Raw genomic sequence first — 24557 nt, 5'->3', positions numbered from 1 at the left:
CAAAAGTGAAAAGGTTTCCTCATAATCGATGCCCACTTTTTGAGTGTACCCTTTCGCCACCAGACGAGCTTTGAAGGTCTCAATGTTAGACAGTTTTGTATGCCCTTAGATTCAATCAAAATGATGTACTTTATGAGTTTATTGTAAATGAATAAAAGTGCATATTTGATTCATATTCCCTTGGTATGTTTCTGTGTAATACCCTTAAACTGGACATTTTATGAGACTCGTGTTAGTTTAGAATGTTCACAGCCAGTGGGTCGGTCTGGGGAGACCTATCCTGACAAGGCTGACACTATGGTGCCACCATGTCGGTTGGGATGGCTTGTCACAGCTACTGGGGTGAGACCCTAGGCACATACAATGTGGGATTAATTGAATCTTTTAACTGGACCAGAATTCCAGTATTGCCCTGGACCTTGGAGATTGATGGGCAAACTGGAAAGTTACACCTGACCCCTAGACTCGATTATGATACTGCACTACGTGTCGGATTGGGCTGTCTTTGATGTACCAATCAGTGAGATCCTTAGCGGGGGTCAAAACCTGGGTATGATGGGACAATCTGAGAATTCATCTGAGTGGGTGATCATAGTGACAGGATCAGCCCCTTTGTCGGACAAAGGTAATGATCGGGGGTGCACTCTCACTAATGGAAACCAAGACTGCCGGCTTATCAACTGCTGGCAGATTGGTTTCCATTAGAGAGAGTGCATTACCGATCATTACCTTTGTCCGACAAAGGGGCTGATCCTATCACTATGATCACCCACTCAGATGAATTCTCAGACTGCCCCAACATACCCATGTTTTGGTCCCCACTAAGGATCTCACTAATTGGCATATCAAAGACAACCCGATCTGACACCTAGTGAAGTGTCATAATCGAGTCTAGGGGTTAGGTGTAACTTTCTAGTTTTTCCCATCTGTCTCCAAGGTCCAGGGCAACACTAGAAATCTGGTCCAATTCAAGGAATCAAGTAATCCCATACTGCATGTGCCTTGGGTCTTACCCTGGTGGCCGAGACAGGCCATCCCAACACTTGGTGGCACACTAGTATCAACCTTGGCAGGATAAATCTCCCCAGACTTATCCAATGGCTATGAGCATTTAAAACTAACATGAGCCTCTATAAGTGTCCAGTTTTAGGGTCTTACACAGAATTAAACCAAACAACATGAGTCAAACATGCACTTTATTTATTTACACTAAATGTCAAAAGTACATCAAATCGGATTGAAGCTAAGGGCATACAAAACGGTCTAACATGCAAAAGGTTTTAATTCCCGGGATCCACATAAGCAGAAAGTGCAACAATGTTCCTTGTAGCCGAGGGAGAGGTCCTCTCTTGTCAGGCAGTGATTGATCATTAAGGGCTGAGAGGTTAAGTGTAAGGCCATTGAGGGTAATACCTAATGGGCTAATCTTGCATCTGCCCACAGTCCCTGGGTTTTACAAGGTGGCTTGGCCCAAGGACCACTTAGGATATGTGTTGGGCCCATAGAGCCCATTTGATGGGTTTCAGGGGGTGTACTATCCATAGTAGTGTATTTGGCCAGGCCTTGTAACAAAGACAGGGCCAAACCCATGTAGATGATGTGTAGATCAATATTTGGACCCTATGCCATACAAGGAAGCCCAACTAGACAGTAGTTTGGAAGGCTAAATGAGCACACAACCTTAATGGGCCTAAAGCCCATTTTGAACTGGGCTAATTTGATCAGTTTAAATGAGGGGCGGATCTGGGATTAAATCAGTTGATAGGATTGGGCCCTGATCCTGTCCACTCAGAGAGTCCAAGATCTAAATAAGATTTAGATCTAGGAGCCTCCTAATAGGATTAGGAGAGGGATGATCTAATCTACAGATAAGATAAGGGTTCTCCCTTATCACTTAAAGGGACTTCTAATCCAAATATGATTTGGATCAGCAGCTCCTAATGGGATTAGGATATCAGCTCTTTGTGAAAGGACTGATTGGAAGCAGTGCTCATGTGGCATCCAACTATTCTTACGAAGGATCAAGTTTTTGGAGAACGCTACTGATTCTGCTCCATCCTGCACTGCGCCATCTTTAGTGGGAGCAGTATTTGGATCCTTCCTTGGGCATGAACACCTCCATTGAGAGATAATATTTCTCTATATCAGGTATACCTCTCTCCTACTTCTTTTGGTTCAGATCTGGTTCAGTTCATGGTTCAAGATTGGTCCCTGAAAATATGATTTTCTAAATAGGGAATGCGATTTCCAATTGAAGGGAGAGAAAATTTTTTGAAATTTGCCCACCTTATTCCATAAGATTTGGGTGTCTATACGATGGATCTCTCATCCCTTTAGCCCCATACAGCGTTTGGACGCCAATAGGGAACTTTTACTACAAAATGATGCCTTTCAGTTTAAAGAATGTTAGGGCTACATACTAGAGATCAATGGCAGGTGTCTTCCATGGTATGATGCACAAGGAGATAGAGTGTTATGTGGACGACATCGTAGTCAAGGCCAAGAAGAAAGAGGATCCTTCTGAAGTATTGAGGAAAGTGTTTAAGCAATGTTGAGCCTTTAACCTAAGGCTTAATCTACATAAGTGCGCATTTAGTGTGCAATCAAGAAAATTCATGGGTTATCAAGTCAACCACATTGGAATTCACCTAGATGAGAATAAAGTAAAAGCAATCCTTGACTTACCACCCTCGAGTGTCGAGTCGCAGCTGAAGGCATTCTTACAAAAGGTCTCCTACCTTAAAAGGTTCATCCCTGGTCTAGCACATGTAGCGTTGCCTCCCCTTAAGCTCACTAAGAAATCATAGAGTACTAGTGGTTAGAACAAAATCAACATGCTTTTGACCAATTGAAATAGACCATAGCTAAAGCCCTAATCATGTCCCCTCTGAAGAGCGATCGGTATACATAGTGTCCAACTCAAAAGTATAGGTTGTTTGTTAGCCCAAGAGAATGATGAAAAGGTTGAGTGCCCCATCTATTATGCCAGTAAGACTTTGAAATTGATAGAGAAAAACTACACACATATGGAACAACAGTATTTAGCATTGGTCTTCATCGCATAGAAATTCAGGCATGACATCCTAGGCCAGAAGGTGGTAGTGATATCAAGGAGTGACCTTATTACATACTTCATTGATAGGCTCCCACTCTCTGGAAGATTGGTCAAATGGATGATGCAACTAAGTGAGTATAGTACTGAATACACCCAACCCAGGGAAATTAAATGTCAGGCGGTCACAAATTTCTTAGCTACCTTCCCCACTAGTGATGACTTCCTTATCTCTGAAGAAATACTTAGAGACCTCCCCCTCATTGCAGTAGTAGAGGAAGCATAATGGATCTTAACCTTTGATGGTAGTAACACTAATTACTCTATGGGAGACGGAGTTACATTGAGCTCACATACTAGACAGACTTCAGCATACTCCTTTACGTTGCAATTCCCCTGCTCACACAACATCGTAGAATATGAGGCACTGGTGCTCGGTTTTATAGTAGCAAGGGATTCTGGAACAAAGAAGGTAAAAGGCATAGGGGATTCTAAACTAGTAATCAGACAGATGGAGGGTAGAACGATAGTTAAAGAATTAATAATCTTGTTGTATAGAACACTGATCCAAAACCTAACCAAAGACTTAGAAGTAACCTATGAACATCAGAATAGGGCTAGGAACAGATATGTTGACACTTTAGCCACCCTGGGATCTAAGATACAGCCTAACAATGGACCAATTACCATAACAATTCGGACATAGTATGATCCATCAACAGAGAGATTAGGGCAATGGGTTGAGACCAAGGATGATGTTGAGGGTTGTTAGAGGTGTTGTGATAAAAAATCAAAGAAATTGATGGTAGTGATGTGGAACAGAAAGGTGCTTTTGCGATTTCAACCGATGAATGGAGAGTTGTATCACAGAATGGCGGATGGAGTAAGGGCAAGGTGCCTAGACCCACAGAAGTGATAGTAGTGTTAAAAGAAACTCATGAGGCCAATTGTGGAGACAAAATGGTGACATTGTATAGGAATCCTAGCACTTAGGCTTTTACTGGCCAGCTATGCTAAAATATAGTTAATGGCATGTATGCAGATGTCACACATGTCAGGTACATGGTCAGCGAATACATAAACCAGCCAATGATCTCGACTCCGTTGTTACACTGTGGCTCTTCCATACCTTGGGGGTAGAGCTAATAGGCAAAATACACTCACCCTCTAGGGGATTATGTTTCATCATTGTGGCCACGGATTATTTAACAAAATGGGCGGAAGCCATACCATTGAGAAGGATCTGCGTAGAAAACATAGCAAACTTCTTGAGATAGCACATAGTCCATTGGTTTGGGGTCCCAATGAAGATTCTTATGGATCATGGACTATTTATGAAGAATCAAGAAGTCTGAGATTTACTGGGGTAGTATGGAGCATGATTGGGGACATCGATGACTTACTACCCGCAAGGAAATGGGCAAGTAGAGGCAACTAAGAAAGCTCTATTGAGAGTGTTGAGCAAGATGGTAGTTGAGAACCAAAGAGACTAGGCTGAAAAGTTATCTGAAACACTCTAGGCCTATCGCACATCAATTAGGAAAAGTACACAAGTGACTCTATACTCCTTAGTTTATGGCCAAGAAGCAGTCTTACCGGCAGAAATATAGATAGTATCCACTAGGGTAGCTTATGCAATGGGAAAGCATTTCTAGACAGAAGACATAGATCAATTTCTTGACGATAAACTAGAAAGCATAGAAGAAGCTAGAGAGGAATCACTATGAAGGTAGATAAAATAAAAAAAACTTATGGCTTCTAACTTCAATAAGCTGGTAAAACCTTGCAAGTTCAAAGAAGGGGACAAGGTGTTGTAGACATACATGTGCGACAAGGGAAATCAACTGACAAATTCACTCCTAACTGGGTCAGATTGTACATTATTAAGGAAGCACACCCGGCCGGCTATTATGTGTTATGGTATATGAAAACAAATGAAGAAGACAAAACAATGAATGGACATTGACTGAAATTATACAATGAATGACAATGACACTTATGTGAGCTTTAGGAAGCTCATGGCCGGCTCAAAGAGATGGAGTCACCACCCATTTTTTAGAGAAAATGAGCCCTCATTTTTAGATTCAAAAATCGGTTTACTTTCCTTGATGGTGACTCCATTCTCTATGGGAAAGGCACTGAAATGAAATGTTTTGGGTTCCAAAGATTGGGAGAGGGAAGGTGTTAGGCACCCCTCTCTCCAACCTGCTATAACAGCCCACTATGGGAGTAATTCGGGCTCAAATTCTAGCAAAACACAAATCAATAGGATTGTTCAGAGCTCTTAAAATCTGGTAAAAATGTTTTCAACTTCGCCCAAAATTGATTTTATACTGTACATATTTGTATTTATACTCCTTCCAAACTCAACCTTCAGATTCCTTAGGGCAATATGGTTTTTTAAACACTAATTTGTGTTTGTTTGCTTTTTTTAACATTTATATCTCATCCACCATTACTGTTCACAATAAAGGGAATTGAACTATAACCTCTTATTTTCAAAACAAGCGTTGCTCAATTCATAAGATCTCTGGCTGGTAGTAGTGAAGACTTGGGATCTAATTCTCCGTAAATATATAAGTCCTAATTATTATGTTATATTTTTTGTTCAATGCAGTTTGTGTAGTATAAACATTGTATATTGGCTTTTTGCTTGAGCTAGGGCTAGCCATTGGTTTCATTTTCATCACATTGGCGGGCTTTATAGAAAATTCTCCGAAATAGATTGTATTGACTGCAAGTCTGGGAGAGCTTATCTACAAGTGGTTCCGTCTGAAACAGGTATCCAGACCAGGAAAATTAATTTGAATGATCCTTCATGTTCAACCGGTTTTGACACCATGAGATCACAAAGGTTAATAGTCTTTCAATTCGATGTTTAATAGTCTATGCATAATTTCTATTTTTTTCTTTTATTAGAAAATTGAACACAAAATAAGAGAGTCAATTAAATATAAGTCAACAGTCAGAAAAGGCTTGCAAATCTCAAGTCAGTCATGTATTGTCTCTATCAATATTAGCACCTACCAGGTTCTGCTGCCTGTGCGGTCCCCAACCTAGCCAAATCAGGCAGGGGATACTTCCCGTCTTATATTTGGACCAATCAGGTCTTAATGTAATGATCAGGTCTAATAGTGTGCTACTGGGTTTGGAGATTTGGTACTTGTATCGATCCATATGAAACGAGATTGGGTGGTAAAGGTCCCTTCCCTACACGTTCCAAGTGAAGAGAGACTACAGATTTTTCATGTGCGAGCAGAATTATATGACATTTCAAACATCTTTATCTTATTTTTAATTTATAAAAAGTTTTATTATAATAGATGAAATATAAAAAAATATAATATTACTAACATTATAAATTAATGATTAATATTATAATATTCATTACAATATGTTATAGTAATATGCTAATAGAAATTAATTAATTACAATATTAATTATTACCACACAGTTTCATTAATTATTAATTACTAATTAATTATTGATAATAGTTATTAATTAATCAAAATAATAATTAATTATTATTACTTATTAATAATTAATTATTATTACTTATTAATAATTAATTAATTATTATTCATAAAAATATTAATTATTAAAAATATGTATTATTTAATCATAAAAATAAATAATTATTGATTAATTAATAAAATAATATTTCATTAATTAATTAATAATAATAATTCATAATTAAGTAATAATTAATTATTATTACTTATTAATAATTTATTAATCAATTATTATTAATAATAGTTAATTAATTGTTAGTAATAAATTAATCATTAATTTATTATTAATTAATTACTATTAATAATTATTAATAATTAATATTAGGTAATATTTATTATAATAATTTTTAATATTATTTTTTATTGAATTATATAAATAAATAAATATTCAAAATTGGACATTTGACATTTTTCAGATTTCAAAATTCAGAACAATAAAAAATTGACCAATATAAATATACTTCTTAATATAATTATTACACTTTGACAGCGCAATATGAAAACAGGTCGACCGTCGTTGAAAGTAAATCCAGTACTGACCGGCTTGTAACGTGAATATTACAGCCATGATAATTTCACCAAGAATAAACAAACACAAAGCCAACGACTACATGTCGACTCTCACCTATATATACCAGCACGTCTCTGCGCCTTTATCTCACACAACTTCGTTTCAACATTTGCCGTGTCCACACAAAAATATTAACCATGGAGCTCTTCTTTCTATCTCTATCTGTGCTTCTTATCGTCATCTCTCTTGCCCTTAGCTTCTATGCTTACAGAAGCAGCAAGGTGGGCGGTGCCACCAAGCTGCCCCCTGGTAGTCTTGGATGGCCCATCATTGGTGAGACTCTTGAATTTGTCTTCGGAAAGCCAGAGAAATTTGTGGGAGATAGGATGAAGAAGTACTCCTCTGAGATCTTCAAGACCAAAATATTTGGAGAGCCGACCGCCGTTATTTGTGGCCACGCCGGTAACAAATTCCTCTTCTCCAACGAGCAAAAGCTCGTTGTAGCTTGGCGTCCACATCCTATGCAGAGGCTCTTCCGCTCCTACCAGCAGCAGGCTTCAGCTCCGGCTGCAGTTCCCCCCAAGCGCGGGGAAGAGACAAAAGTCTTGCGTTCCCCAGGCTTTCTTAAGCCGGAAGCTTTGGTTCGATACTTGGGCAAAATGGACTCAATCAGTCAGCACCACCTCCAAACGTACTGGGAAGGAAGAGATGAAGTGAAGGTCTTCCCCCTTGCCAAGACATTCACACTAACCTTGGCCAGTCGTTTCTTCTTGGGGATTGAAGACCCAGAACGAGTGGCCAAGCTTGTGAGTAAATTTGATGACATGACCTTGGGAATGCATTCCATAATTTTAAACTTCCCTGGAACGCAATTTTATCGTGGTAGCAAGGCGGCCATTGGAGTTCGGAAGGAGCTTCAGCTGGTGATTAAAGAGAAGAAAACAGCAATGGCTACCGGTGCACAAATGCAAGACATACTGTCCCATATGATCGTAGCGACCGAACCCACTGGCAGGCTTATGCCAGAGGCCGAGATCGCCGATAAAATAATGGGTTTGCTGGTTGCAGGTTACAGCGCTGTGGCCACTGCCATAACTTTCTTCATAAAATATGTGGGAGAGAGACCGGATATCTACGAAAAGATTCTTAGTGGTATATTACCTAACTCTAGTTTTGGGAACTGTTGACTATCATATATTTGTTTACTTATTTTTGTTCAAAATAATTTTCCTTAACCTCGTAACTGTGTTTGGTTTGAAAGAAAAGGCAGGGACGACAGGTAGAGAAACTTATACAAAACCTGTCCCTACCTTTTCTTTCAAACCAAACATAGATTTAGGGAAGTATCATATAATTTAATTAACACGATTTACATTTGGGTAGCATTTTTGTTTTTGCACAAAGTATAAAATTAATGGATTTTTACAAAGGGTAAATTACTTATACCTCCCTTCTGTTTTACCTATTTACTTATTCACCTCTGTCGTAGTTTGGGATCAAGTCCTCCACTAACGTGATCTCTCATGTAACATTTAATACTTTTTAATTAAATGTATATATTACCATTTTTATGCAGCCTCTTTGTATATTACATTGACAAAAATACCCTTAAATCCTTAATTTATACTTTTTTAGTATTAAACTTTTTCCTATTATAGTATCAAAGAAAACTGTATTTATTATATATGTAATTATAGTGAAGAGATTTTGATCGATTTTAAAATATACTTTTCAAAGCAAAAGTAAGGCAATAATAAAATTATTAAGGGTGTTTTGGTAAAATAATTATTTCCCTTTAAATTCTATCAGTTTGTTGGCAATGGCAAACCCCAATTTGGTTTCATGGTGAAGTGTGTATAAGTCATCAGGTAAAAGGGGAGGTATAAGTATTTGATGGATACCTCAGAAAGTTTAATTTAACCTTTGATAAATGGAAGAGTAGAAGAACCTGAGCTCACCTCTTGTCTCCCCGTCATTCAGAGCTCAACTTTATAATCGACAGCCCCGGTCGGCTTAGCAAACGTGACCCTTTAATTTCTTCTGTTCCCACAGTATACAAAAAGTTCTACATGCCCACACACTCCCCACTGCGAAAAGAAAGTCAATCATGGTTTCTGTTCTTGGAGATTTCATCTCCGCCCCACAACACATTTCCACTGCGTATTGGGACTGATACTATCATCAGGAAATATTTTTAATACACAGCGGGAATGGGCTGTGTCTGGAGCCTTGTGGGGCGGAGATATAAATTCCTGTTTTTGACTTGAAAAAATAAAGGAAAAATTAAGCGCACAGATTATTAGGCTGTTTCTTCGGGGGTTTAAAAGTATTTCGGCTTTGAATTGTTATGACTTTAGAAATAACTTTCACCAAATGCTCAAAGCACTTTTTGGCTCAAATTTGTTTTAACATCCTAAAGATGAATATCAAAATCCTATCCAAACAAACTTAGTTTACACATCTCAACGGACTATAAAAAGATAGAATTTTGCAAGTCCTTTATATATTTTGTGAGATGGAGAGTTGGAGACTAATTATATTCATATCTTCTGGAAATCAGAACAAAAGGAAATCTACCTGTCGAAAAAAGCTGGAGATGCACTAGAATGGGATGATATTCAAAATATGAAATACTCGTGGAATGTAGTATTAGAAGCAATGAGACTGACACCCCCTCTACAAGGAACATTCAGAGAGGCAATAACTGACTTCACCTATGCTGGATATACCATCCCAAAGGGTTGGAAGGTATGAAATTACCGACCCATTATCAACTTTCTATTTTACAGTAATTAATCCAGAAGATCTATTCCATATATATTAACTTATTACTTACCCATTGTTGCTTTACAATTTTAGGTGTATTGGACAGTTAGCAGTACAAACAAAAATCCAGAGTATTTCCCAGAACCAGAAAAATTCGACCCATCAAGATATGATGAAGGGACTGGATTTCCAATTCCTTACACTTTAGTTCCATTTGGCGGAGGACCTCGAATGTGTCCAGGAAAAGAGTATGCTCGATTAGCAGTACTCACCTTCATCCATAACGTGGTGAAAAGGTACAAATGGGAAGTGGTGTTTCCGGAGGAGAAGATAATAGGCGATATGATGCCTACCCCGGCAAAAGGACTTCCGATTCGTCTGCATCAACATTAGGAAAATTTTCTGTCCACAAAGTTTCCCCACTTCTTGTTCATTTCCCCTTTCTTCCTTTTATACAGTGAATCGTTGAAGCATAAGCAATGTAGATCATGGCAGCGGTGAAAACCTATATATCCCCCGGCTTTTTATTTCTTTCTTAATTTGTTCTATGATAATAAAGATACAAAATTTTAATGTTTTATCTGTATTATCTTATCATTAGTAAATGGATATCCATGTTTTACATTCTATGATTAATAAACTAATGGTAGTGGTTTGTGCTATCTACGGGCTGTTTTTTAAAAATATATTTTGAAGGGAAAAATGAAGTAATATTGATTTGTCAAAGTTTTTATATATTTCTAGTTTTTTATATAAAATAGTAAAAAAGTAATTTATTTTCCCTTTTAGTTATTGAGATTCAAATTTTTACTTCTAATATAGCCAAAAATTGTGCTTAGATAAATAGCCAATTAAAAAAAATCAAAATTGAACTGACAAATATAACCAAAGGCTCATTTTAAGTGATTTTTATTATTAAACGACAAGAATCCATGAAACAAATCTACATTAAATTAATAAAATAATAGAAAAATCCAAATAACCCATTGGAAGGAGAAATGGTTTCTTTAAAGTGAAGAAATTTGGTTCATCCCATGTATTGGTGGGCAAATTTGAGATCCGATATTAATTTGGGTCAAAGTTATGGTTCATATTTAGGTTGGCCCTTAACCTATCTCAATTCATCCAATTAAGGTCCCTACTTTATTAGATAGAAATAAAAGGGGTTAAAAGAGATTTAAGGGGAAAAGAATGATTTAATGGGGAGGGGAGATGATACAAACATTGCCTATTAAGGTGAGAGAGAGAGAGAGAGAGAGAGTGAGAGAATAATGGTGTTATTAGAGATAGAGAGAGATAGAGAATAATAAGGTGAGAGATAGAGAATAATAGTGTTATTAGAGAGTAAATATGAAATTTATGAGAGACAATGAAGACCTTGATTTTAATTTTTCCTTATTACATTTTTAATGATTCCATTTAAAAAATAAATATACACATGTGTGAGAAAGGAGAATAAGAGGAGGCACATGTGAGCTTGAGAGGACTCCTCACTTCCCCTCTTTCCTCTTTCTATTATATATAGATACTAGCTGTGACCCATGTGATGCATGGAATGCTTTATAAAAAGGGTGGCTTACCTGATCGTTTATGAGAAGTACATAAGTCAACTGCCTAGCATGAGAGCCAACTAATGGTGGCTTAGTTGATAGATTCTTTGACTAGTTGTAGCAAAGACATGGGATCAAATTATGCAACCATTAAGGTTGGGAGTTTAACGGTTTGGGTAATGGGCTGCCCCCATGGTTGTATAGCCTTATAAAGCCAAAAAAATGTGCTTAATATGAGATTAATAACTAAGCTAAAAGAACAATTTCAAAATTAAACTAACAAAGATAAACAAAGGCTTATTATGTTAAGTGACTTCTTACTGCAATTCATTATTGAAACAAAAGAATCCATGAAACAAATCTACATTAAATTAATAAAAAAACTAGAGAAAACCTAATAAACCATGGAAATAAGATGGTTTCTTTAGACTTTTATATAAGAAGAAAATTGGTTCAGCCCATTTACGAGTGGGCAAATTTGGGTTTTGACATTAGTTTGGGTCCAAGTTAGGGTTCATGTTTTGGTTGACCCTTAATCTAACCCAACCCATTTAATTTACACCCCTACTTTATTGGAGAAAGGCAAAAGGAATTAAAATAGATTTAAGAGTAAAAGAGGGATTGAATGGAGAAGGAGATGTTACAAACTTTGACCATTAAGGCTGTGTTTGGTTTGAAGGAAAAGGTAGGTAAAGGAAGGGAAAAGTAGAGAAATTTGTACAAATCTTGTATAGGTTTCCCTCTCTTTCCCTTCCTTTCCCTACCTTTTTCTTCAAAACAAACGTAGTCTTAAGGTTAGAAAGAGAGAGAGGAGTGGTCTTATAGAGACTAAGGGCCCATTTGGCGTGTCTTTTTGAGAATATTTTCTTGTAGTTCTAACAATCAAAAGATACATTGAGCTTTTTGTTAAAGAGTGTATGCCTTAGCTCCAATCAACATGATGTACATTATGACATTAATTGCAAATGAATAAAGTATATATTTGATTCTTGTGATTAGAGTGTGTTTTCGTGTAATACCCTTAAACTAGATACATTTGAGACTCGCGTTAGTTTAGAATCTTCACAGCCATTGGATAGATCTAGGAAGATTTATCCTACCAAGGCTAACATTAATGTACCCCCAAGTTGGTTGCGGTGGCTTGTCTCAGCTGCTAGGGTGAGACCTGAGTTACATTCAGTGTAGGTTTTCTTGTAACCTTGAACCGGACCAAAATTCCAATATTGCCCTAGACCTTGGAGATAGATGGGCAAAACTGGAATGTTACACCTAACCCCTAGACTCGATTATGATACCGCACTAGATGTCGGATTGGGTTGTCTTTGATATGTCAATCAATGAGATCCCTAGAGGGGGTCAAAACCTGGGTATGTTGGGATAGTCCAAGAATTCATCTGAGTGGGTGATCATAGTGACAAGATCAGCCCCTTTGTCGGATAATGTGAATGATCGGGAATGCACTCTCTCTCATGGAAACCTAAATTGTTGGCAGTTGATTTCAACCATAGAAATTTGTTTTGCAAAATATATTTATATAGAGATATACATATACATATTATGGTTTCAAAATGTTTGCAAAAGGTTTTAATTCCCGGGATCCATGTGAATAGAGAGTGCAGCACTGCATCTTGCAACCGAGGGAAAGGTCCTCTCTTATTGGGCAGTGTTTGATCATTATGAGTTGAGAGGTTAAGTGTAAGACCATTGAGGATTATACCTGATGGGCTAATCTTACATTTGCCCACAGTCCTTGGGCCTTCATAAGATGGCTGGGCCCAAGGACCGTTTAGTGTAAATGTTGGGCCCGTTAAGAGCCCATTGTGTTGAACTCAGGGGTTCAATGCATTCAACAGTGAATTCGGCTAGGCCTTGTAATAGAGGCTAGGCTGAATCCATGTGGCTGATGTGTAGATCAATGATAGGGTCCCACGCCATTCAAAGAGAGCCAAGATAGCCAGCATTAAAGGGGAAGTGAGCCTGAAAGCTTAATGGGCCTAAAGCCCATTTCAAACTGGGTTAATTAAATTAATTAAATAAGGGCGGATCTGTGATATGGATCAGCAAATAAGATAAGGGATTATTCTTATCCACTTAAAGAGTCCAGATCCAAATAAAGATTTGGATCAAAGGAACTCCTAAATTGATTAGGAAGGTTGATCTTTATCTGTAGATAAGATAAGGGATTATCCTAATCACTTAAAGAGTCCAGATGCAAATAAAAAATTTGGTTTAGGAAACTCCTAATGGGATTAAGAAATTTTCTCTTTAAGGCTATAAATAAGAGAGCAGGGCGAACCTCCAAAGACACATTCACTGAACACAGAGAGAAGACAACACAGTTAGACTGCTCTTGCCTTCTGCTCTATTTCTTCCTGCTCTTGTGACCCCACCTTGTTCGATCTCTAGTTCTTGGATAGGATCAAGATTGGATCTTGATATTGTTTCTTGCCAAAAGAAACAATCTGGAAGTTGTGCTCACTGTCCTATTCAATTTTTGCTGAAGAATCACTAGTTCTTGGTGAAGAACTAACTGGTGATCCTGCCTCACCTTAAGCTATGTCATCTTCAGGGGAGGGAGGATTTGGTACTCTCTTTGCGCGTGAACACCTATGTTGTGAGGAGTATTCTTGCGTGGATTCTGTATCAGGTACATCCCTCCCTCATTTTGGTTTTAGATTTGGTCCAGTTTGGTTACAAGAATGAACCTTAAAAATGCAATTTTCTAAATTGGGAATAGGATTCCCTGATGGAAGTAAAGAAATTATTGAAATTTTACTCAACCTTCTTGCTGGGTTTGGCCATCCATATGATGGATCTCCCATCCCTTCAGTGGTACGGAGCCAGTTCAAGTCTTGAACCAAATTAAAACAGATCTGAATCTGCACAAATGGGCAGAAGGCATTCTACCCAATTTGTGCAATTAGCGTTTTTCTAGGAATTGGTTCTCAGATTATGGATAGATGATCTGGAAAATAAATCTTTATTTTTCTCTGAAATTTATAGAATTGTTCTGTGAATTTTTCTTGAATTTTTGGGCTGCACATGTGGTGGAGATTGAATCATTATGGTGCCAAGATTGGAACGCCGAGCGATTTCTATTCTATTCAATTTTGGTCTATAAATAATTTTTGTAGACAAATTGTATAGGATTTTGATGTGATGTAATAATAAAAAAATTAGGTTTCTCTATTCTAATTCCATCTGGAGATCACTGGAGTGCGCAATAGAGAAGAAGAAATTTTCGCAAAAACAAGTTATGCGATCTGCGATTTTGTAAATATCGATTCAGCAATCTACGATTAACTGTTCTTTGTAGGTTTGTAGGATATCCAAGAAAATCACAGTGCAGCCTTCTGATTTTAGTTTCTTGATAATTTGATTATCTTGAATTAATTTATTTTCAGATCATTATTCTTGAATTAAATCTTGAACTGGACACCAAAACTTGGGCCGATTTACACCAAATTTGCTCCAAACTGGTTGGACCGAATTGTTGGTTCGATGGGGTTGGCTTTTCTAACCCAAATTTGACTTAGGCCAGAGAGTTGATGGCCCACTTCAATCTTTAATTCGGCCCAGCTCTGTAAAACCTAATTTTAATATGATAATGACTGAATCAGCCCTAAATTAGCTACATGGGCCGAACTGCTTTTTGCAGTACAACCCATGTACCTAGATAATGTTACATGATAACATTGTGGGCTCTATTTGGCTGATACTGATTTAATATAATTAATTAACATTTTTACAGATATTCTAATTGATTTGGTCAATTTATTTCATGCATGTGATGTATAGATGTGTGATGTATTACCTACATGGACCATAAGTACTTGGGCCATGCTTATTTCGATAGTGGCTCTTACGCACACTATGGCTGAATGCACATCATTGCTAGAGTGTCCATAAGATCATTGAATGATCTCCCCATTTGGTGGGCCCCACATCAGCTTCCTCCTCAAGAGGAACCGTATGAACCCTAGTCATTTAGGAGCCATTTAAATCTGTCTTTGAGAAAGTCAGTGGGAGCCACTTTGGTTTGACCTAACTAAATTAGGGCGTAATATTTCGATCCCTCCACTGAAATATGAGTGCATGTGATAGGGAAATTCATATGATGAACTCTCTAAAGGCCTTTCATCATTAACATGAAGATGGGTCATTCAGTAATGAGGAAATGCACCATAAAATTGGGCTATCCATTTGCTGTTGGATCTATTGGATTGTTTCATAAGATGATAGGGGTGTCATAGACCGATGTGGGAGGGGCCTATCTTAAAATAGAAGACTCTCTCATGGTACCTTGGCATTCACGAATATGATGGGTAAGCACTACAGAAAGGTTTAACCTAAAATGGCAATGAACCTTGTCTGGCAGAGGCCAAAGGGAAACCTCATGAGATGAGTGGATATGATCCTTCACAGAAGGTGGTGGGGTTATGCAGTTGAAACAGTTGCCTCCATGCACCCTATGTGGTTTTCCACATTTCCAGAGACATAGTTCGCAGTCTCCATCAATGAGATAGGAGGGAAATCTCAGAGATGAACAAATGGAAATGGAACATAGATTAAAAGCTATATCTATGTAGAAAATATGAATCAAATCAGGTTGTAGACTAATATTTTCTTTGCCTTTATCAGAAATGGCAAACGGACAATTCACCAAAATGTTGGACGACAATAAGCTTAAGGGCCCAAATTACGTTGATTGGTATCATAACCTTATGCTGGTCCTGACGTATGAGAAATTGGACAATGTTGCTAAGAACCCTACTCCGGATCGTCCGGGTGATAGGGCTTCTGAAGCCCGCAAGAGGGAATATCAAGAATGGGGGGAGAAAATCTCTTACCCAGTGCTATATCATAGCCTCCTTAGACAATTAGATACATCGACAATTCAATAAGATCGAAGTGTCCAAAGATATCTTGGATAGTCTAAGGACAATGTATGAGGAGCAAAATCGTTCTACTCGTCAGAAGGTCCTAAAACAATTTATGACCGCACAAATGTCCAAGAACCAGTTAGTTCATGACCATTGTCTTAAGATGATGGCATACATCAATGAACTGGAGGCTCTTGGATCTAGGCTAGATCATATCACCAAAGTTGATGTCATCCTAAACTCTTTGCCTCCTTCCTTCAGTCAGTTCATAATGAATTAAAATATGAGCAAGCTAAATGTTAGCCTCCAGGATCTCAACAATATATTGTAGAGGGTCGAGGAACTAATAAAGAAGGATGAGCCCATTGCCATTCTTGTCGAAGGTGGCAAATCAGAAAAGAAGAAGAGGAAGGCAAAGAAGAAACCTTAGAAGAAAACTAGCAAACCTAAAAAGTAGAGGAAGGACAAGGCATTAGATGCTTGTCACTTTTGCAAACAAGTCAGCCATTGGAAGACAAACTGTCCTCAATACCTGGAGACCAAGAAACAAGGTATTTTCGAATCCTTTGTCATAGAAATCAATATGTTGGTGACTTTTTCTTCTTGATGTATTGACTTCGGGGCTTCTACTCATGCATGTAACACATTATAGGGGTTCAGGACTAGTAGAAGACTGAGTAACGGTGAAGTGATTCTTTACTTGGGGACTTCTGCAAGCGTTATAGCTACATCCATAGGAACTGTAGAATTGTATTTCGGAGAATGAACAATTACATTAAAAGATTGTCTTTATGTACCTAATTTGAGAAGAAATTTGATTTCTGTTTCAAAACTGTATGCGGATGGATATTCTATTCTTTATAGTAATGTGATTACTATCAAAAGAGATAGCAAATTCCTCGCATATGAAGAACTTGAGAATGGTCCCTATGTTCTCCATCCTTCTCTGAAAATAAATATAACTAAAACTACGTCAGATAATAACCCAAGAAAACAACTCGTGATACATTTAATTCCATGTGCCTGTGGCATTACCGACTTGGCCACATTAACATAGATCATATCACAAGGTTGGTAAAGGATGGTCCTTTAAATTTTCTAGCTGTAGAAGATCTTCCAACCTGTGACCATGCCTTCAGGGTAAGATGACGAAACGACCATTTAATGGTAAGCCTAAAAGATCAGCAGGCACCTTTGACCTTATACATACTGATGTATGTGGTCCCCTGAATGTTAGGACACATAGCCAACATGTTTATTTTATAACATTCACCGATGATCACTCTCGATATGGTTATGTGTACCTAATTGTTAGACAGTTTTGTATGCCCTTAGCTTCAATCAAAATGATGTACTTTATGAGTTTATTGTAAATGAATAAAAGTGCATATTTGATTCATGTTCCCTTGGTATGTTTCTGTGTAATACCCTTAAACTGGACACTTAATGAGACTTGTGTTAGTTTAGAATGTTCACAGCTAGTGGGTCTGTCTAGGGAGACCTATCCTGACAAGGCTGACACTGTGGTGCCACCAAGTCGGTTGGGGTGGCTTGTCTCAGCCACCTGGGTATGTTGGGACAGTCTAAGAATTCATCTGAGTGGGTGATCATAGTGACAGGATCAGCCCCTTTGTCGGACAAAGGTAATGATCAGGGATGCACTCTCACTAATGGAAACCAAGACTGCCAATAGCCGATTTCAATCGTTAAGATTCGTTTTGCAAAATATATTTTATATGAGATATAAAAGTATATATATTATGGTTTCTAAATGATTTGCAAAAGATTTTAATTCCTATGATCCATATAAGCAGAGAGTGCAACACTGTACCTTGCAGCCGAGGGAGAGGTCATCTCTTGTCGGGCAGTATATGATCATTATGGGCTGAGAGGTTAAGTGTAAGACCATTGAGGATAATACCTGATGGGATAATCTTGCATCTGCCCACAGTCCCTGTGTGTTACAAGGTGGCTTGGCCCAAGGACCACTTAGGGTAAGTGTTGGGCCCATAGAGTCCACCTGATGGGTTTCAAGGGGTGCACTATCCATAACAGTGTATTCGACCAGGCCTTGTAACAAAAGCTGGGTTGAACCCATGTGACTGATGTGTAGATCAATGTTTGGGTCCCACGCCATACAAGGAAGCCCAACTGGGCAGTAGTTTGGAAGGCTAAATGAATACATAACCTTAAATTGGCCTTAAGCCCATTTCGCTAATTTGATTAGTCACTTAAGGGGCGAATTCTGAGATGGATCAGCTGATAGGATTGGGCCCACACCCTATCCACTTAGAGAGTCCAAGATCTAATCTACAGATAAGATAAAGGTTATCCCTTATCTTAAAGGGACTTCTAATCTAGATATGATTTGGTTTAGCAACTCCTAATGGGATTAGGAGCTGATCCCTTTAAGTCTATAAAAGGAAGAGGGGCCGGCAGCCTTTAGACACATCAACACAACAGACAACCACAAGCAATAGTCTTGTCTTCAGAGCTGAAATCACAGAAGAGAGAATTCTGCACCCTGCAAATACTCTCTTGCCGCCTCCTTCCTACAACCACCGCCTACAGTAGTTCGATCTCCAGTCCTTGGGTGAAATCAATATTGGATCTTGTTTCCAATCTTTTGGAGAAAAGATTGGTGGGAGTTGTATTCACAAGCCGTCCAGGTGATTCTTGAGAAGGATCAAGTTCTTTTGGAAGAACACTCCTGATTCTGCTCCACCCTGCACCATGCCATCTTCAGTGGGAGTAGATTTTGGATCCTCCCTTGGGCGTGAACACCTCCATTGAGAGATATTATTTCTCTGTATCAGGTATTATCTCTCCCTACTCCTTTTGGTTCAGATCTAGTTTAGTTTATGGTTCAAGAATGATCCTTGAAAATATGATTTTCTAAATAGGGAATTTGATTCCCAGTTGAAGGGAGAGAAAAATTTTTGAAATTTTCCCCCTTATTCCACAATCTTTGGGCATCCATGTGTTGGATTTCCTATCCCTTCACTAATGAGACACAAGTCTGAATCCATTAAATAGTTCAAAGAATTCAGGCAAGAGGTCGAGAAACAGTTGGGGAGACACATTAAGGCCCTTCGATCAGATCGAGGAGACGAATATGTCTCTAACAAATTCAGGGACTACTTAAAGAAAAATGGGATAGTATCACAACTAGCTCCTCCTGCTACACCACAATTAAATGGTGTGTCAAAAAGGTGGAACCGGACTTTATTGGATATGGTCCGATCACTTCTCACACACTCAGAATTATCCACATCTGAACTGGGTTCCAACCAAATCCGTTCCGAAGACTCCCTATGAGCTTTGGACCAGTAAGAAACCAAGCGTATGACACTTGAAAATTTGGGGTTGTCTGACACATGTTAAAAGAACAAGTGCTGACAAATAGGAATATAATACTAGTCGTTGCCTACTTGTAAATTACCCAAAAGGCTCTGTAGTGTATTTATTCTATGACCCTAGAGAATATAAGGTGTTCTGTAGTAGAAATGCCCATTTCTTGGAGGAAGATTACATCCTAAACAATCATCGTCAAGAAGTTGTTCTTGATGAGGAGAGCTCAGGAGTAGTGGGAGATGTCCCACAAGCTCTAGTTAATAACCAACCTAGGAGTTCTACTCGAGAATTTGGGAATCTAGGCCTCCAGTTCATTACGGCTATGACCAAGAAAGTTACTTGGTGGAAGCCACAACCATTGAGAAGGATCCCGTGACTTATACGGAAGCTATGTTGGACATAGATTCCTTGAAGTGGGTAGATGCCATGAGAGCTGAGTTGGACTCAATGGAGACCAATGGAGTCTGAACTCTAGTAGATCTGCCCCTGGGGTAAAAGCATTTTGTTGCAAATGGATCTATAAGAGGAAGAAGGGCCCCGATGGTAAGGTTGAGACCTATAAGGCTCGTCTTGTGGTGAAAGGGTACACTCAGAAAGAAGGAATTGATTATGAAGAAACCTTTTCGCCCGTGGCCATGCTTAAATCCATTAGGATCCTACTAGTTGTAGTAGCATACCATGACTATGAGATTTGGAAAATGGATGTCAAAACTGCGTTCCTGAATGAAGATCTTACTAAAGATATCTCTATATGCAACAACTGTAAGGTTTCATAGCTGCAAGTCAGGAACACATCGTATGTAACTCAACCAATCCATATATGGACTTAAGCAAGCTTCTAGGAGCTAGAACATCCAGTTTGACTCTACTATCAAATAGTTTGAATTTGTGTAGAATCTAGATGAGCTTTGTGTTTACAGGAAGACCAGTGGGGATAATGTTATGTTCTTGGTTCTGTATGTAGACGACATTCTACTCATTGGAAATGATAAAGGAATGTTGATTACGGTGAAAATATGGCTTTCATAGAAATTCTCCATGAAGGATCTTGGAGAAGCCTCTTATATCTTGGGAATTCGTCTCTATTAATTATTAATTAATTACTATTAATAATTATTAATAATTAATATTAGGTAATATTTATTATAATAATTTTTAATATTATTTTTTATTGAATTATATAAATAAATAAAAATTCAAAATTGGACATTTGACATTTTTCGGAATTCAAAATTCAGAACAATAAAAAATTGACCAATATAAATATACTTCTTAATATAATTATTACACTTTGACAGCGCAATATGAAAACAGGTCGACCGTCGTTGAAAGTGAATCCAGTACTGACCGGCTTGTAACGTGAATATTACGGCCATGATAATTTCACCAAGAATAAACAAACACAAAGCCAACGACTAGATGTCGACTCTCACCTATATATACCAGCACGTCTCTGCGCCTTTATATCACACAACTTCGTTTCACATTTGCCGTGTCCACACAAAAATATTAACCATGGAGCTCTTCTTTCTATCTCTATCTGTGCTTCTTATCGTCATCTCTCTTGCCCTTAGCTTCTATGCTTACAGAAGCAGCAAGGTGGGCGGTGCCACCAAGCTGCCCCCTGGTAGTCTTGGATGGCCCATCATTGGTGAGACTCTTGAATTTGTCTTCGGAAAGCCAGAGAAATTTGTGGGAGATAGGATGAAGAAGTACTCCTCTGAGATCTTCAAGACCAAAATATTTGGAGAGCCGACCGCCGTTATTTGTGGCCCCGCCGGTAACAAATTCCTCTTCTCCAACGAGCAAAAGCTCGTTGTAGCTTGGCGTCCACATCCTATGCAGAGGCTCTTCCGCTCCTACCAGCAGCAGGCTTCAGCTCCGGCTGCAGTTCCCCCCAAGCGCGGGGAAGAGACAAAAGTCTTGCGTTCCCCAGGCTTTCTTAAGCCGGAAGCTTTGGTTCGATACTTGGGCAAAATGGACTCAATCAGTCAGCACCACCTCCAAACGTACTGGGAAGGAAGAGATGAAGTGAAGTTCTTCCCCCTTGCCAAGACATTCACACTAACCTTGGCCAGTCGTTTCTTCTTGGGGATTGAAGACCCAGAACGAGTGGCCAAGCTTGTGAGTAAATTTGATGACATGACCTTGGGAATGCATTCCATAATTTTAAACTTCCCTGGAACGCAATTTTATCGTGGTAGCAAGGCGGCCATTGGAGTTCGGAAGGAGCTTCAGCTGGTGATTAAAGAGAAGAAAACAGCAATGGCTACCGGTGCACAAATGCAAGACATACTGTCCCATATGATCGTAGCGACCGAACCCACTGGCAGGCTTATGCCAGAGGCCGAGATCGCCGATAAAATAATGGGTTTGCTGGTTGCAGGTTACAGCGCTGTGGCCACTGCCATAACTTTCTTCATAAAATATGTGGGAGAAAGACCGGATATCTACGAAAAGATTCTTAGTGGTATATTACCTAACTCTAGTTTTGGGAACTGTTGACTATCATATATTTGTTTACTTATTTTTGTTCAAAATAATTTTCCTTAGCCTCGTAACTGTGTTTGGTTTGAAAGAAAAGGCAGGGACGACAGGTAGAGAAACTTATACAAAACCTGTCCCTACCTTTTCTTTCAAACCAAACATAGATTTAGGGAAGTATCATATAATTTAATTAACACGATTTACATTTGGGTAGCATTTTTGTTTTTGCACAAAGTATAAAATTAATGGATTTTTACAAAGGGTAAATTACTTATACCTCCCTTCTGTTTTACCTATTTACTTATTCACCTCTGTCGTAGTTTGGGATCAAGTCCTCCACTAACGTGATCTCTCATGTAACATTTAATACTTTTTAATTAAATGTATATATTACCATTTTTATGCAGCCTCTTTGTATATTACATTGACAAAAATACCCTTAAATCCTTAATTTATACTTTTTTAGTATTAAACTTTTTCCTATTATAGTATCAAAGAAAACTGTATTTATTATATATGTAATTATAGTGAAGAGATTTTGATCGATTTTAAAATATACTTTTCAAAGCAAAAGTAAGGCAATAATAAAATTATTAAGGGTGTTTTGGTAAAATAATTATTTCCCTTTAAATTCTATCAGTTTGTTGGCAATGGCAAACCCCAATTTGGTTTCATGGTGAAGTGTGTATAAGTCATCAGGTAAAAGGGGAGGTATAAGTATTTGATGGATACCTCAGAAAGTTTAATTTAACCTTTGATAAATGGAAGAGTAGAAGAACCTGAGCTCACCTCTTGTCTCCCCGTCATTCAGAGCTCAACTTTATAATCGACAGCCCCGGTCGGCTTAGCAAACGTGACCCTTTAATTTCTTCTGTTCCCACAGTATACAAAAAGTTCTACATGCCCACACACTCCCCACTGCGAAAAGAAAGTCAATCATGGTTTCTGTTCTTGGAGATTTCATCTCCGCCCCACAACACATTTCCACTGCGTATTGGGACTGATACTATCATCAGGAAATATTTTTAATACACAGCGGGAATGGGCTGTGTCTGGAGCCTTGTGGGGCGGAGATATAAATTCCTGTTTTTGACTTGAAAAAATAAAGGAAAAATTAAGCGCACAGATTATTAGGCTGTTTCTTCGGGGGTTTAAAAGTATTTCGGCTTTGAATTGTTATGACTTTAGAAATAACTTTCACCAAATGCTCAAAGCACTTTTTGGCTCAAATTTGTTTTAACATCCTAAAGATGAATATCAAAATCCTATCCAAACAAACTTAGTTTACACATCTCAACGGACTATAAAAAGATAGAATTTTGCAAGTCCTTTATATATTTTGTGAGATGGAGAGTTGGAGACTAATTATATTCATATCTTCTGGAAATCAGAACAAAAGGAAATCTACCTGTCGAAAAAAGCTGGAGATGCACTAGAATGGGATGATATTCAAAATATGAAATACTCGTGGAATGTAGTATTAGAAGCAATGAGACTGACACCCCCTCTACAAGGAACATTCAGAGAGGCAATAACTGACTTCACCTATGCTGGATATACCATCCCAAAGGGTTGGAAGGTATGAAATTACCGACCCATTATCAACTTTCTATTTTACAGTAATTAATCCAGAAGATCTATTCCATATATATTAACTTATTACTTACCCATTGTTGCTTTACAATTTTAGGTGTATTGGACAGTTAGCAGTACAAACAAAAATCCAGAGTATTTCCCAGAACCAGAAAAATTCGACCCATCAAGATATGATGAAGGGACTGGATTTCCAATTCCTTACACTTTAGTTCCATTTGGCGGAGGACCTCGAATGTGTCCAGGAAAAGAGTATGCTCGATTAGCAGTACTCACCTTCATCCATAACGTGGTGAAAAGGTACAAATGGGAAGTGGTGTTTCCGGAGGAGAAGATAATAGGCGATATGATGCCTACCCCGGCAAAAGGACTTCCGATTCGTCTGCATCAACATTAGGAAAATTTTCTGTCCACAAAGTTTCCCCACTTCTTGTTCATTTCCCCTTTCTTCCTTTTATACAGTGAATCGTTGAAGCATAAGCAATGTAGATCATGGCAGCGGTGAAAACCTATATATCCCCCGGCTTTTTATTTCTTTCTTAATTTGTTCTATGATAATAAAGATACAAAATTTTAATGTTTTATCTGTATTATCTTATCATTAGTAAATGGATATCCATGTTTTACATTCTATGATTAATAAACTAATGGTAGTGGTTTGTGCTATCTACGGGCTGTTTTTTAAAAATATATTTTGAAGGGAAAAATGAAGTAATATTGATTTGTCAAAGTTTTTATATATTTCTAGTTTTTTATATAAAATAGTAAAAAAGTAATTTATTTTCCCTTTTAGTTATTGAGATTCAAATTTTTACTTCTAATATAGCCAAAAATTGTGCTTAGATAAAT

General features: G+C 38.0%; 2 protein-coding genes across 2 annotated transcripts; both read left to right on the top strand.

Moving 5' to 3' along the window:
* The first annotated feature begins 7230 nt into the window (after positions 1-7230).
* LOC148846217 (beta-amyrin 28-monooxygenase-like) lies at positions 7231-10465 on the top strand. The gene is made up of 3 exons (XM_088955816.1): positions 7231-8227; positions 9636-9823; positions 9935-10465. The coding sequence occupies exons 1-3, from the start codon at positions 7273-7275 to the stop codon at positions 10232-10234; spliced, it is 1443 nt and encodes a 480-aa protein (XP_088811942.1). The 5' UTR covers positions 7231-7272; the 3' UTR covers positions 10235-10465.
* Positions 10466-21102: 10637 nt separating this feature from the next.
* LOC148846216 (beta-amyrin 28-monooxygenase-like) lies at positions 21103-24337 on the top strand. The gene is made up of 3 exons (XM_088955834.1): positions 21103-22098; positions 23507-23694; positions 23806-24337. Exons 1-3 carry the CDS (start codon positions 21144-21146, stop codon positions 24103-24105), a joined length of 1443 nt encoding a protein of 480 aa, XP_088811960.1. The 5' UTR covers positions 21103-21143; the 3' UTR covers positions 24106-24337.
* Positions 24338-24557: the final 220 nt, after the last annotated feature.

Source organism: Nelumbo lutea, chromosome 7 (assembly GCF_056320005.1).
Source record: "Nelumbo lutea isolate HS-2025 chromosome 7, American lotus-T2T, whole genome shotgun sequence".
In the NCBI taxonomy this organism is placed as follows: domain Eukaryota; kingdom Viridiplantae; phylum Streptophyta; class Magnoliopsida; order Proteales; family Nelumbonaceae; genus Nelumbo; species Nelumbo lutea.
Note: the sequence above shows the minus strand (reverse complement) of the source record. Positions and strands in the feature narration are given on the sequence as shown.

Excerpts from the sequence above, each read along its gene's own strand:
- LOC148846217 (XM_088955816.1), top strand. The coding sequence starts at position 7,273 with ATGGAGCTCTTCTTTCTATCTCTATCTGTGCTTCTTATCGTCATCTCT. Across the intron at positions 8,228-9,635 it reads CTACGAAAAGATTCTTAGTG|AACAAAAGGAAATCTACCTG; the intron begins GTATATTACCTA and ends TCTGGAAATCAG. Across the intron at positions 9,824-9,934 it reads CCATCCCAAAGGGTTGGAAG|GTGTATTGGACAGTTAGCAG; the intron begins GTATGAAATTAC and ends TTACAATTTTAG.
- LOC148846216 (XM_088955834.1), top strand. The coding sequence starts at position 21,144 with ATGGAGCTCTTCTTTCTATCTCTATCTGTGCTTCTTATCGTCATCTCT. Across the intron at positions 22,099-23,506 it reads CTACGAAAAGATTCTTAGTG|AACAAAAGGAAATCTACCTG; the intron begins GTATATTACCTA and ends TCTGGAAATCAG. Across the intron at positions 23,695-23,805 it reads CCATCCCAAAGGGTTGGAAG|GTGTATTGGACAGTTAGCAG; the intron begins GTATGAAATTAC and ends TTACAATTTTAG.